The sequence below is a fragment of the Canis lupus genome, chromosome 1, assembly GCF_011100685.1.
Source record: "Canis lupus familiaris isolate Mischka breed German Shepherd chromosome 1, alternate assembly UU_Cfam_GSD_1.0, whole genome shotgun sequence".
NCBI classification, from domain to species: Eukaryota; Metazoa; Chordata; class Mammalia; order Carnivora; family Canidae; genus Canis; species Canis lupus.
Genome location: NC_049222.1, coordinates 24,886,560 through 24,901,281, shown reverse-complemented (window position 1 = coordinate 24,901,281; position 14,722 = coordinate 24,886,560). Strand labels below are relative to the sequence as shown.

Below are 14,722 nucleotides of genomic sequence, written 5' to 3'. Positions count from 1 at the left end.
TTTGTCTAATTTTGTATCATTTTCCCTGATCCTTTCTGTCATTAATTTTAGCTGATAAAAAACGATTTTAAGCTTAGATTTTTATCTATCAAGAACGTTAAAAAATCAACTGAGGAACCATGAGATAAAATGCTATTTTTGCCTAATTAAGTCAGATGAATACTAGAAAAAAGTGGGTGGGGAATGTTCTTTATTTTTACTTAAAAAAAAATTTTTTTTAAAGATTTTATTTATATGAGAGAGAGCGAGAGCACAAGTGAGAGAGGAAGCACGAGCGGGGGAGGAGGAGCGGGCTCCCTGTTAAGCGGGAAGCCTGACTCAGGATGGCGTCCCAGGACCCGGGGCTCAGGACCCGAGCAGAAGGCAGATGCGTAACCGCCTGGGCTGCCCAGGCGCCCCTGGAATATTCTCTGAAGACATAATTTATCAATCTGCTGAGGTGAGTTGTCATCTTGTAGCAGCTGCTATCTCTTTGCCATTCACTAGAGACCAGTGTTTTGTGTCTGTTTCCCCATTAAACATACAGTATTTCCAGGAGGTGGGCTCCCTCACTGCTTGTGTTTTATAGATGAGGAAACTGAGGCTCAAGGGGTTAAGTGACCGTTAAAGTCACGCGGAGCCGAAAACGAGGTGCACCCAAGGTCGTCCAGCTCAGAGCCCGCCCTTTGGGCCACTGGACTGTTTGTGTACAAAGCTCTCACTTGAGTGTGCTTTAAATGTTTGCACTGTCCGGGCCTCGGACTCGCAGGTGGAGTGTCCCCGCCAAGGGCCCTCCAGGGTCTGGGGCCAGGGCCAGCAGCCTCACGGGGCACCACAGCCTCAGGACGTCGTGCAGCTGATGCAGCTCAACGAGGAGGCGGTCAGGCTGGAGCTCGGTGTGACTCGGTGCTGCGCGACCAGCATTTACTGGGCACCTGCTGTATTCTAGGCCCCGTGGAGGCCCACGCTGAGGATACAAAGATCAGCAAAAGGTTTCCATTAGCAAGCACCTCCATACACCCTATAGGCAGTTTGGGGACAGGATCCCGGTTTGCTTTGCTCACTCCTATCTCCCCATCCCCTTGCTAGAGTCCTCATCCCACAAAGAGCTATTGAAATGCTGAACGGGGACGATGCAGCTCGTGCAGAGCTCTGTAGGCCAGAGAGCGGGGTGGTCACGGGCAAGGCCTCCTGTTCCTGTCAGCTGGGGAATAGTTGGGGCCCAGGAAAGTGGAAAGCACCTCCGCGTCCCTTGGTCTCCGTTGGCAGTTGGTACCGGTGTGTGCTGTACCTCTGAGCTCTGCCTTGCTCGTCGCAGTCCCTTGTGATGCATCCCTTCTCCTCCCTGAGCCTCCGTTTCCTCCGTCAAATGAAGGAGTGAGAGAGACAACGTCTCATGGCTTCCTGTGTCCCTAAATACGATGAGGAGATAGTTATAGACGTACAGATTCCCCAGGGACTGTTATCCTACTAACTTACTTGGGGGGAAACTTCCTGCACCTTGATTTGGGCCTCAGACCGTAGGTCCTTCGGGATTTATCAAGTGTCGTGTATGCCAAAGCGACGCTTTATAGGACGTTCTAATAGAATTGCTGCTGTTGCCTTTTGTAGCTCGTGCGTATATTTGAAATGAGGGTTTCAGATTTTGTACTTGCTTGCAAAAACGATGACCTGACTCTCTGGAGCCCATCAAGCTACCAGGGCTCTGGCTTTATAGCTCTGGCAACACAACCTCAAATTGTCTTGTGCCCCCACATCATAGAAATTAGAAGTAGTGCGAGGGATCGGCCCCACCCCAGGTCAGCCTCTCCTGTTCCGGGCAGCTCGTTTCTCTGACGTGCTCTCAGATTTGGGTTCATGTGCAGATTTTCTATACTTGGTCATTATATTCTTTTCACACACACTGTCTTGTCTCCCTTGACCAGAGACGTGGCCACAGGGGAAGACCCAAGATCAGAAGGGACCTAGGGTTTCACGTCTTTACAGATGAGAAGGTGGGAGCCTGGGGGCTGAGGGACCCGACTAAGCCCCCTGCCCCCCGCCCCGTGGCTGCCTTGAGGGCAGGGAGCATGTTTTTTTCCCTAGGACACACCTGTTTGCTGTTCGAAATAATGAGACTCTTGGGCGCTTGCCAAGGTTCAGAGTGTCTGTTTGTGAGATGGAGAAGCTCAGGTGGGAAACGCTCCGTCTCCTGGGGGTAACTCTTTTTTTTAATTTATTTTTTTATTTTTCATTGGTGTTCAATTTGTCAATATATAGAATAACACCCAGTTCTCATCCCGTCAAGTGCCCCGCTCAGTGCCCGTCACCCAGTCACCCCCCCCCTCCCCTTCCACCACCCCTAGTTCATTTCCCAGAGTTAGGCGTCTCTCATGGTCTGTCTCCCTTTCTGATATGTCCACTCATTTTTTCTCCCTTCCCCTTTATTCCCTTTCACTATTTCTTATATTCCCGGGGTAACTCTTGCTTCGGACTCTGGCTGGAAGTAGATCCTCAGGTTTCTTCTCTCTGCTCTTTCTCACGTCTGGTCTGTCTTGCTCAGTGTCCATTGTCGCTTTAAACTTAAGTGAACCAGCCAGAAGTGGAGTTTTTTTTTTTTTTTTCTTTCGGTGAGCAGTGTAGTACGACTCTTAATGTCTTAATTTTTATGTTTTTATTTTATTTTTATTTTTTATTTCTATTGTTTTGGTCAAGGTTAGAGCTGTCTCTTCACGTCTCAGTGTCCCGTTCCCCCTCGGACCTCTCTGGTGGGGAGTAGAGCAGTGAGAAACCATCAGACCCAGGCATGGGGCCTCCGCTCCCCGAGTGTCTTCGGCCTGGAGCCCGTTCGGCTGCTCAGTCTGGCTGTCCCCTAGGTAACCGACACTCCGCCAGGAAAGCAGTCTGTCTGCACGGAGAGGAAATACAAAATGAAACTGTAGTGTTTATTCCTTGTGCACTACAAATGTTTTGAGTGTTTGTAGATTTTTTTTTTTTAAAGGTTGTTTCACTTCATTTCTGGGTTTTGGCCTTTGTGTCTACTGAGTGACCCTAATGTTTCCTGAATCGCATGTGTCTATTTTTGTAGTGCGATTTTGTGAGAGCCGTGATCTGTTGAATGCAGTCTTCATTCCCCCAATGATTCCCAGGAGGACTGCACTTGATGTAAGTTTTTATGAATCAGGGGTAAAGCAAACATATTCTTTAACTTATTTGGTTAGGTTCTGTGGGTGTTCATGTTTTTTTAAAAAAGTGTCCCTTCCTGTGGGGATGTTTTTCCATTTGATGTGCTCAGTTTCCTTAGTAACTGTTGCTCTCTTATGGGAGGGATTTAATGACATTTTTCAAGTGCGGTATTGAATTAATTTATTTCCTGGTTGGGCTTTCCCATCTTTCCAAGGTAAATAGAACACACGTGTGTGTGTGTGTGTGTGTGTGTGTGTGTGTGTGTGTATGTGTGTGTGGAGAAGACAGGACGATGTTCCCCTGCTTGCTGTACTGGGGGCTCTTGATGGCTTACGATGACTCTGAACTTGCATCCTGGGTGAATCGCCTCCCTGTGTTTACTCTTCCTTCATTTTCTCCCCCCTTGATTTCCCTGATTTGAGTATTATTGGGGTTAAGGCACTTTAGTTTAGGGAATTTAGGCTTACCTGACATCCGCAGGTAGCCCGGGAAGCACAGATGGAGGGTCCAGAGGTGCAGGCCCAGTCCTGACTCCCCCGTGCAGTAGTTTTTGGAGTTCAGTCTCCTAACCTCTGTGCTTTTATTCATTTATTTATATTTATTTATTTATTTTTCTTTTTTTTCCCCCCCCGCTCTGTGCTTTGAGGGGATCTGAAACAACGTCCTCTGAGGGTCTCTCCCGGAGGATGCTCCGTGGGTGTGAGCACAGGGAGTTACTGCCCCAGTCACTGTCTCACCCTGACCCCGGGGAGGAGGGGACGCCCACCCACTTCAGAGGCTCCAGCACCGCAGAGTAGCCTCTTGGCCAGGACGCGCTGCCCGTGGGCGGCTCGTCTTGGAAGCGTTGGCCCAGCTCCCCGGTGTGCTGCATTGGCAGGGTCCAAGCTGCCAGGGGGAAGCGGAAAGTCAGCTGCTCACCGTCCTCGTCCTCACAGGCCTACACTCCAGCAGGGGAGAGGGCGATGGTGCTCAGGGCCCCTGCGTGCAGCCGTGACCTGGAGCAGCGACGCGGAGCTGGCAGCCAGGCTCTGAGGTCACCCGGGGGATGTCAAGGAGGGCTCATAGGGCTGGGTCATTTGAACTGAGGTTGGAAGGGGAGCAGAATGAGGGTGAGAGCCATAGAAGGGAGTTAGACGGGAGACGTGGATGACGTAGCATTCGTTCCATTGCTATGCCTTTTTGTTGATGCTTGGTTGGTTACTAAGCTGTGAAAGCAGATGTGCTTTGCATTTGCTGTTTCTGGGACCTAATCCCCCAGCTCTGTTCCACAGCCTGTCGGGTCATCCGACACTTTCTTGCTGAGTGTGATGGGCTTCCTGGCCCTGTCTCAGATGATCGGGTCCCTTGCTGAACGCAATGAAGTCTCCAGGTCCTGGGCCTCCTCACCTCTTTCTTGCATACTTCTAGAATGGGTATCTGTGTTGCTAGTGGCTGGGAAGAAAACATTTTATGGCATTTTACAGTTAAGTTTTAACTTAAAAATTGTGTATAAAAAATAAAAATAAAATAAACAATAAATAAAAAAATAAAAATTGTATGTATTCCTGAACGTATGCAGGAATATAAAAGTTACTCATTAAGGAGATAATACAGTTGTGTCCGTCTGGTCTTTATTGGGAAACCCACACATCGTACCCTAAAATTCCTAAAAATCCATGCCAGTACCTTGCCTGATACTCCAAGATGAGCTGCTACACACCTGTCACCATACTTCTCGTTTAGAAGAATTGAAAACAGATGGTAAGATGGATAAAAATGGCAAAAAAAGAAAAAAGTTGTTCTGTTTCTGTCCATATCTGCCTTAGTCTTCCCCATAGCCATTTGAAATGTGATATAGGTTAGCTTGATTTTTTTTAAGTTTTGCAATAAAACAAAATAAACAGAAAGCCTACAATAAAATAACAACAAACACCTCATCACGCTTCACATTGTCTCTGAGTTTAAAAACAGAGAATAAATAAAGTCTAGCATTTCTGTGCATGGAAAGCACCATAGCAAAGGGCAAAGAAAATCAAGGTTTTAAAGAATAGGGCGGGTAGGTTTTTGTTTTTTTCTGGCAATTCCATTTCCTAAGAATGATAGGTATAGTACATGTGATTAGGTTTACGTTAGAAGTTAGTGTAGGATTTTAGGGTGCTGATACTGTGAGTGTTGGTCATTTTAAGTGGAATGTTTCAGTTCAGAGAAAAAAATGTTTTGTCACATTTTCAAGTACTTCAAAACCATCATTTTCAGAAATGATTTTTAATTAAAGTAAGGTTTTTTTTTTTTTTTAACCTATTCATTAAGTGTAAGGACTCATGGTATGCTACACCCTATGCTACTGTGATACTGCAGGTCCATGAAGTCAACATAGACTGAAGTGATATTGGAAAAAAAAAAAAAAAAAAAAAAGGTTTCTTTTCCTCTAATACCGGAGATGACTATTTGGGTTCTGTTTTAAAAAGTCTCATCCTTTGGATTTGTGACATTCTTGTTATCGGTGCTGCTTCTTGTGTAATATAACAACACGAGACTATCTGGAAAGTGTTTCGTAAAGTGCTTTTATGATTATGTAATATGTAACGTAAATTTTCAGATTAAGTTTGCTTTTCCTCCTCACTCTTTAAAAGATTGATACAGGCCTCCGTTGTCCCCTTTGCTAGTCATATTTATTTATTTATTTATTTATTTATTTATTTATTTATTTATTTAATTTTTTTATTTTATTTTTTGATATTTTTGATAAACTACTCAACCCGAGTCATTCCCGGAGCGCTGATGGCGATGGGTATGAACCTCAGACCTCACTTCTGATCCCTCGGGAACAAGCCCGGGAAGTGGGTCTCTTCTGCAGGGTATCTGTGGACTCTGAGTAACTGAGCGAAAGGCATTTGGATGTTGTGTGACCTTTGTAGCCATCTCAGCAAGGCTTAGAGCAGAGGACGCTGGCTTCTTCTGTCTTTTTTTTTTTTTCTGGGCACAAGTAAAAGCTACCTCTGCTCCCCGTCCCCTTCACAGACACGCAGGGAAAGGTGCTGGACCTGCCCCCTCCCCGGAGCTGCTGCAGTGCCCACGAGCACCACTCCGGGTGGCTTTCTCTCTCTCTCCCTCTCTCTCGTTCTCCCTCTTTCTTTCGGCCCCTATGGGTCTACTGAGTTTGATGCTCCTACAAGTCATCAGGAAAGTGATCTCTTTCTTTTTAATTTCAGCAAGGGGAGAGGCGAAGCACAGAGAGCAGCAGATCAGACCATACTGAGCTCCCTTAGAGCGGCTGAGACCGTGGAGGATGCTGGCTGCCAAGTGGCTGACGAGGGCCTCACTCTAAGGTGGGAGAGCAGGTCTCAGCGGGACAGCGTCCTCTGCTCCTGGGCTCACCATGGCCTTCACCCTTTGGCTGGACGGCTGACGTGACTGTGTGCCCCAAGTGTGCACGCTGCTGGACTGGGTGCTGTCCCAGGTACTGCTCTCAGTGTCTGGGAGCAGGGCAGGTGGGCATCAGATGCTACCACAAGCCGGACGGGGCAGAGCGATGGACTCCGACAAGCTAAGATGGAAGTGACCTGAGGCCTTGCCCAGGCGATTTCCTCTTGACAGGATAGCTTAAGAGTTGGAGCACAGGCTTGTCTGGGGAGCAGTATGCAGGAAGCTGGTTTTCAGGCCACAAATGCTTTCACAGGTGAGAACCCTCCACACTTAAAGCTTTATTTCAACTTTTAGTTGGTAGGTTGATAAAACACCAAACAGCTCTATAAGAGGAGTGTGCATTTGCATTTATGAGCTGAAGGCCTTACAGAGGCAAGGGGCTCAGGCTGCCATGGAAACTGACTTTGACAAAATAATACTATGTTTCTCTGCTCTCTGAATAGGAATTTGAAAACGCATTTGGCATTTTGCGATTCTGCTTTTGTTGAGCAATGTGGCACGCACGGATATCCCCCAAGTCGCTGTTCTCTAAAGGGAATAGGTTACTTGCGGAGTAAAGGTCGGGGGTGGGTTTTTCTTTACGGAACTGGGAAGTGTCTCCGAGGGAATAGAGTTATCGATGATGAGCGACTTCTCCCTCCCCATCTCCAGTTTTGCTTCTCCGATTTGCTCATGTGCAAAGGGTGCTGGGGCGCGGTTCTGCTGAACTAGCCACGCTGTTAGGATTCTTCTCACATAAGGGGGCCCCCGGAGAAGCCCCACATCAATACCTGACATTGCTATGCACTCAGAGGCAAAGGGTTCTGGTTCGTGCGTTTTGCAGAGAATCAGTCCGGCCCATGCTCCCGAGCCGTGGCCTGCAAGGCAGGGCCTTTCGAATGTGGGTCCTTGCTCCTTGTCTGATTCACTCGACGTCCCAGGAAGCCACCAAATCCTTGCGGACCGCTGGCTCCTCATGAATGAAACAGGGGCTTTGAAGTCGAAGAGACTCCTGGAATCCAGGAGAAACATTTCTACACAAAAAGAGGTGTTTTTGTGTTTACGGAAAGATGGTGGAATCACCGTGAGAAGCAACCGTATTCTGTGGTCCCGTGACCCCTAGGGGTGCGCAGCGGTTCAGGGTTGGCTACAAGAGCAGGTGAGGCTGCCAGGCTGAGGCCCGCAGGGACTTCTCCCCACCGAGCTCCGTCCTTGGGCGGCCGTGGCTCCTCGGGCGTCCCTTTGCTCGTCCGTAAGTGGAGACGGCCTTGGTCAGCCCTCGGCGTCTGCAGCTGCCCGGAGGGAGGGTGAGGCCAGTGTGCGGGGTGCGGCCACGGGCCTCCACACGCCCTGGGCCGGTGGGTCCCGACGTGGACTTAAGTTTCCAGCGGGTGGCCCCGTCCAGTCCTCCGTGCTCCCGCTCCCGGGGCCCGTCGGCACCTGCACCTGGACGTGGGAGCCCCCCCAGGCCATCGGCACCTGCACCTGGACGTGGGAGCCTCCCCGGGGCCCATCGCCACCTGCAACTGGATGTGGGAGCCCCCTCCCGGGCCGTCGGCACCTGCACCTGGACGTGGGAGCCTCCCAGGGCCCGTCGCCACCTGCACCTTGATGTGGGAGCCCTCCCGGGGCCGTCACCACCTGCACCCGGACGTGGGAGCCTCCCCGGGGCCCGTCGGCACCTGCACCTGGACATGGGAACCCCCCCCGGGCCGTCGGCACCTGCACCTGGACGTGGGAGCCCCCCCCGGGGCCGTCGGCACCTGCACCTGGACGTGGGAGCCCCCCCCGGGGCCGTCGGCACCTGCACCCAGACGTGGGAGCCTCCCTGGGGCCCATCGGCACCTGCACCTGGACGTGGGAGCCCCCCTGGGCCCATTGGCACCTGCACCCGGACGTAGAGCCCTCCCGGAGCCTTCGGCGCCTACACCTGGACGTGGGAGCCTCCCCGGGGCCCCTCAGCACCTGCACCTCGACGTGGGAGCCTCCCCCCGGGGCCATTGCCACCTGCACCTGGACGTGGGAGCCCCCCCAGGGCCCGTCGGCGCCTGCACCTGGACATGGGAGCCTCCCCGGGGCCCGTCGGCACCTGCACCTGGACGTGGGAGCCCCCCTGGGCCCATTGGCACCTGCATCTGGACGTAGAGCACCCCCGGAGCCGTCGGCGCCCTCTGAGGTGCACGAGGCTGTATTTAAATGGAGACCCAGAGAAGCACCATCAAGGTGCTTCAGGACCGTCGGGCTGCCAGGACCCTGCCCTCCCGGCCTCCTTCGTGGGCGCACTGCGGCCGTTCAGTCGCACGGGCTGCACCCTCGGGGGATGTCACCTCCACTCTTCCTCGTGGAGGGCAGCACATGCGGACGTGATGCGAAGCAGCCCTTGGGAGTGGCCAGGCCCTTCGAAGCCTTCTCAGCCCCCTGGGACACAGCCAGGAGGCCCAGGGCGAGTGCAGGGAGCTCTGCACGCTCTGAGGAGACCCCCCCAGGACTCCCGCTGGCTTGTGCCTGGCCCACTGAGGCAGTTGATTCTGCGTAATAGAAGCCCTGGGTTCCGCCTGGAGAACTCACCGGAGTTAGGACAGTGCCTGACACCCTGAGGCCTGAGCAGCGGCAGCTGCAGCCGTGCCTGTCACCGCCCTGGTTGCCGGCTACCAAGAACCCTGCTCGCTTCCTCACCCGTTGGCTCTGCGCCACCCTCTCGGGGTTCCTCTCCAACTCATGTTTTCTTGGCTTCATTTAACTTCTAGTTGATGCAAGAACTCTGTTTCCGTACGACTTTGGCCTCCTCCTAGTTGCATCAGCCTACTTGAATGATGATCATTTTTTTAAATTTATTTTAATAATGATCATGTTGGTAGCAGTAGTAAAATACTACCCGTGGCCATTGTTTTAGGAAACTTGGCGTGTGTCTTCCCTGTTTTAATTCTGTCCTCACGACAACTCAGAGGCCTTGCAGGTGTGCTCATGCTTGGTGCAGGGGCATGCTCAGCAGAGCCGGCAGTGAGGTGGATTTTATTTATTTATTTGAGAGAGAGAGAGAGAGAGCGGGAGAGGGAGAGAGAATCTGAAGCAGACTCTACACTGAGCGAAGAGCCCGACATGGGGCTCGATCCCACAACGGTGAGATCATGACCTGAGCTGAAAACAAGAGCAGGATGCTTAACCAACTGAGCCACCCAGGCGCCCCGATCTGTGCATTTTTGGGGGAACTGTCGATTATTGAATATGAGTTCTACGAGCCGGGCCCACGAGTACCTCTAGGACCATGGCGTTAGCTTCCCATAGGGAGATAAAGGAGCATGGGTAGAGCGCAGGGGACCTACGGACGCAGCCTTCCCTGGAAGTGGGTCCCTGTGGACTGGGCTCGTCATTTTTATTCTTTGCCTGCTCTTCTCGCCTCTCTTTCTCCACATGGTCGGTGAAGGTCGCTTGCGATGTAGAATGAAAGGGCCGATGCTTTGTCGCTGCCCAAGCAGTGTGGTAAAGCTGTAGGGGTGGGTAGGAGCCTGGCACCCACCCCTTAGCTGACTTGCTCTTATTACATTTCTTGACTTCAGTCTTTTCTTGAAGTCCCAGGGCAACGAAAGGTGCTAAATGTCTTAGTTTCTGGAATTGAAGATGCATGGAGTTTGTGGATTCTCTAGGCCAGTGGAAAAGGCCTTTAATCACCTTTCAACCTTTACTCATTATCAAAGAAGTCATCCTAGAGCAAAGCTTCAAAGTTTTAGGATTGTGAGAGAATTTTTTTTTTTTTTTTTTTTAGATATTTAAATGGGTGAAGGGGTTAAGGCATTTTTCCTTGGCTTTAAATCTTGTTCTGGGCATGACAGAAACCACCATGTAGTTAAACATGCCTGCCTCCACTTAAAAAGATGTGTCATTTACGTTTTATATTTCAATTCCCTCGGTGATGGGGTCTGGGGGCTCAGGAGTCCTCTTAAGGAAGGGGTTCGGGGCTCCAGTCTGGCTGGGAGGGAAGCCCGGGGACTGACAGGAAGCTGGGTGTGCTCGGCTGGTGGGAGCTTGGAAGCCCCTTCCTCCCCACGCCAGTGCTGGTTTGGTGCCCCTCTTACAACTTGTTTCCCGTGTAACTGTAGGTGCACACACACGGATACACATTGCAAATTCCTCCTCCTAATTACGCTTTTCTTAGGCTATTCCTGGCACGTGGGAATTTGTACGTTTTCTCAGCATATATAATTTAGAAATGATTTTCATCATTTAGGTACTATTTTGTGACCAAAAAAAAAAAAAAAAACTTAGTTGAACAGGTCGTTCATTGTAAGCAAATTTGGAAAGCACAGAAAAATTGCATTAGAAAAATAATGACCCATACATACAATCTTGCCACGTTCAGTTTTCCACTGTTTACATCTGGCTTCTGTCCTTTCAGTCTCTTTTGTCCTGGGTGCATTTCCTCCTGTGTATCCAGTTCTATCACCTGATCGTTCCCCTTTAACATTACATGATGAGCATTTTTAAAAATTCTATTTATTTATTTAAAGAGTGCACACACACACAAAAAATAAAATAAAATAAAGAGTGCGCACAAGCAGTGGGATGGGGCAGAGGGAGAGGGAGAGAATCCCAAGCAGACGCCCAGCTGACCGTGGAGCCTTGGGGCTCCATCTCACAACCCTGAGACCATGGCCTGTCGGACAGTCAGCCCTGACTGAGCCACCCAGGCACCCCAGCATTTCCTTTATAGATATGTTTTAAAATTGCTGCATAACATTCTTTTATGTGTGTGTACTTGAATTTTTTTTAATAATAAATTTATTTTTATTGGTGTTCAATTTTTAAATTGTGTTCTTATTACCGGACATTGCAATTTTTGACAGCTTTCGCCCTTATGAATAATGCTTTGAGGAACACCGTTGTGCAATAAGCTCTTCTATGGATTGGGCCATTTTCTGAGGTTAAGCTCCCTGAATCAGAATCATGGGGTCCCACGATATGACTTGATTAAGGTTTATGATTGAATTTTCAAAGGGATTGGTTGGTCCCAGCTTCTGAGACTGTGCTGAGCTCAGGTTTTTCCCAGTCGCCTGTTCGTAGTCGCTGTGGGCACTCCCTGCCCCTCAGCTGTGAGACGAAGCAGCCCTTGCCTGTCCTGCAGGGGGTCGTGAGATTAGTGCAGGTTTAGGGAGCTCCTTGCAGCACGATGCTGTAAGGCTACCTGAGTGCCACGAGTTATGACAATGATGCTAATAGTTGGTTTGTGCAAGTGAAAACTCAAGCATCCTACGCTCAGTGTTTTTGTTCTTTTGGGCAGTCTTTCTGCCTGGCTTTATTAGTTCATGGAAGCTGTGATGTAGATGGACAGATTCCAGTAAGATCAGACTCATAAAAACAACACCCCAGCGCCCCTGGGCCTAGGGAAATGGGAATCCTTCCAGGCGGGGTTGGTCAGCTCTTGGTTGAAGCATAATAGTGACGGAGGTTTTCTCTGGTGACTTGGAAAGCATCCCGCCTGGGTTATCACCATTATATCCTAAGGAAGGTGCTGGTTTCCGATTCTCCCTCCTTCCCGCCCCCGGTGCCACCCTTAAATACTGTCCGATTACATTTCTTAGGCTTTGGAATCCTTTCATTCCATATTAGAAGCAGCATATCCTTGGATGACTAAGTAAGTCAACCAGATTCCTTCAGAATTTATAAGTCTTTCTTGTGAAAAGGATAATCAGAGCTAGTCGTTAAACACATGAAGGTTATTTCACTCATAACGGAGAAGGTTGAGAGCTGATTTAATAGTCTTCAGGTGTCTGAAAGGGAGCTGTTTTGTAGATTTAGGTGATTGGGGTTTCTTAGCCACTAATAACCAAAAAGGAAGAATCACTTAAATTGAGTTGTTGGGATGCTAGCTTTCCCCCTCGTCTTGGGCCTAGGACTCTCAGACCCGTTTTTGTTGCCTGTCCTTGGAGCTCTTGCTGCCCTGTGTGCCTGGCTCTCGGGCTCCTTGGGACATGATCATCTGGCAGCCTCTACCCACACCGGTGCTTGTATCAGGGAATACGATTTTCCAGGTGGGAGCATAGGAACCACACCAGTCCTGACACGCCGCTCACCCCACCCACCGCGCATTGCCTTCACCATCTAAGCTCCCAGCCTCTTTTTCCGTCTCTTAAACAATCAGCCTTGACTTCCGCTGACTGCTTTCCGCTCTCATCCAGTCTTGACTAAGTGTGCCATGAACGTAAGCATGAAGGTCCTTGGGAGGATGGTTGTAAGATCACTATGTGCCACGCCGTGTTCTAGGCGCTTCATACGTATGATCTTATTCAAGACCCAAAACAGTTCTGTAAAATAACTGCTATTATGGAGTGCTTTTGACAGATGAGGAAAAACAGGCACGGGCTAAGTAAAGGTAACACCCCTGGTAGGATAAGGAGCTGAGATTAGAACCTGTAATTTCAGCACAAATGACTAGATAATAATCACAAATGACTAGACTATGCCTGGAATATGGTCAAGGCCAGCCATTGTCAGGAAGTGTTTCCCTTCCAGCTTATCAATACCCACAGAGAACTATGATCCAAATGCAGCTCTTGGAAAGGGGGTTTCATGGAGACGCGCATATGACAGCTGTATATTTAAGGATGGTTGGCCTCTGAGGACATTCTTTTTCGACCTAATAATGATAAGATACTAGCCTATGTGTACACTGTGGCATCCGCTATATGGGCTTATGTTTCTTCTCTGATTCTTGTTTTCCTTCTCTAATTCTAGGCTCAGTTGGACCACACAGAGTGGGTCTTGTCTCTGTGGCAGCCTTTTAGGGGTCTTTGGGTAAGCACGTGCAGAAGCACTGCAACACCTCTCTTTCTTCTGAGTCTGTAGCCCAGGGCAGCATGGATGTTGTCCAGTAGTCTAGCTGGTATGTTTTCAATATAAAATATGTTTTGTCACAATCTTTTTTTTTCCTTTTAAAAACAAAATGAAAAAAATTAAAAAAAATTAAAAAAAATGAACAAGAGAAATTCCATTCACTTAGATCCACTGGCTAATGTTCTAGAATAGAAGAAAGGTCTGCCTGCCTCACGTTCCGGTTTGCTCCTACCTCGTGGTGCTCCGTTCAGTGCTTAGATATGGGACAACTAGTTCCTAGCGCAAGAGGAGGTTGTTTGGGATCCAGAGCATGAAGATTCTGGAGAACACCTCTTGTGAGCATATAGCAGCTCATCCTTCACACACACACACACACACACACACACAGTCCATTTTTTGTGTTGAGGATGCAGTAAGGATAGGAGAGAGTGGGCTTGGACTCATAAGATCTGAATTTTACCTAAGGCCTACCATTTTTGAGGGGCAAGAGCTGGGCAAGTTACTTAATCTGGGCCCCAGCTCTTTTTCCTGCAAAATAGAAGTCATGACCTCAACCCACACAAGCTAAAGAGAAAACCAAGGTGGCCGTGCCGTAGCAGGCTGCCTGTGTTTCTCCACGGAACCCCTGCCTTGCTGGAAGCCCTTGGGACTGTGCTGTGAGGCCCTCTGCTGAGGCCTGGATGGGGAAATAGGTGTGGCCTCAGGGATGGGTTGCCTGGGATGGGGCTTCTCCTGCTGGAGCCAGGCCTCCTCCACGCCTGCCCGTAGTCTTCATTGCATGAGCCCAGGGCACATTCACGAGCCTGGACACGAGCAGGGGGGTGAATCAGAACTTAAACCTTGCCGTGCGGTCGCATATAAATGGTGCAAACACTGTTCAGGCGGTTGAGGTGCTGGGACCTATTGGCTAAGACGGGGCAAATGGATTATGGATGGATTTGGCAGCTAATTCTGGCCCCGCCCTGGCCATCTGTGAGTTCGTGATGTGTGACCTGACACTGCGGTCTGTGCCTCTGTTGTTTCTTTACTCGCTTCTGAACAACGTTTCCATTTGGGGTGGAGCAGTTATTCGGCCCCAACTGTCTTCTAATGTTAAACATTACTATGTCGACTGAGGACACTGGACTAAGGCAAGTAAAAGGCAGCACAGGGAAAATTGGTCCTCGTCGTTGCGTCGTCCTCCCTTGCGGTCCCTCGGCTGCCCCCTGGGGCCCTCTGTCTGCCCGGCGGTTGTGGCTTGTCTCTCCCCTTCCTTGGCTGCCGCCCGCGGTGCCGACAGTCCCACCGGGGCTCAGAGTCGGGGTGGGCTGCTACTTCCACATGGCAGTCGTGCCCCTTCACAAATGTTTTATTTCTCTGAAACCAT

The 14,722-nt window shown here is 49.8% G+C and overlaps 1 protein-coding gene across 21 annotated transcripts in view; it reads left to right on the top strand.

Annotated features, from left to right (window-relative positions):
• The window catches only part of LDLRAD4 (low density lipoprotein receptor class A domain containing 4), a 386,066-nt gene that overhangs the window by 143,249 nt on the left and 228,095 nt on the right, over positions 1–14,722 (top strand). For 9 of the 21 annotated variants that reach the window (XM_038526003.1, XM_038526009.1, XM_038526005.1 and 6 more), the window contains one exon: positions 6,336–6,802. The exons of 5 other annotated variants lie outside the window; for them this stretch is intronic. In XM_038526003.1, the coding sequence (XP_038381931.1) occupies positions 6,763–6,802 (40 nt within the window). In that variant the 5' untranslated portion in view covers positions 6,336–6,762. Of the gene's footprint in view, positions 1–82; positions 440–2,690; positions 2,835–3,046; positions 3,124–6,335; positions 6,803–14,722 lie in introns of those variants that run through there. 7 more of the 21 variants (XM_038526004.1, XM_038526010.1, XM_038526011.1 and 4 more) reach the window with 4 other exon arrangements.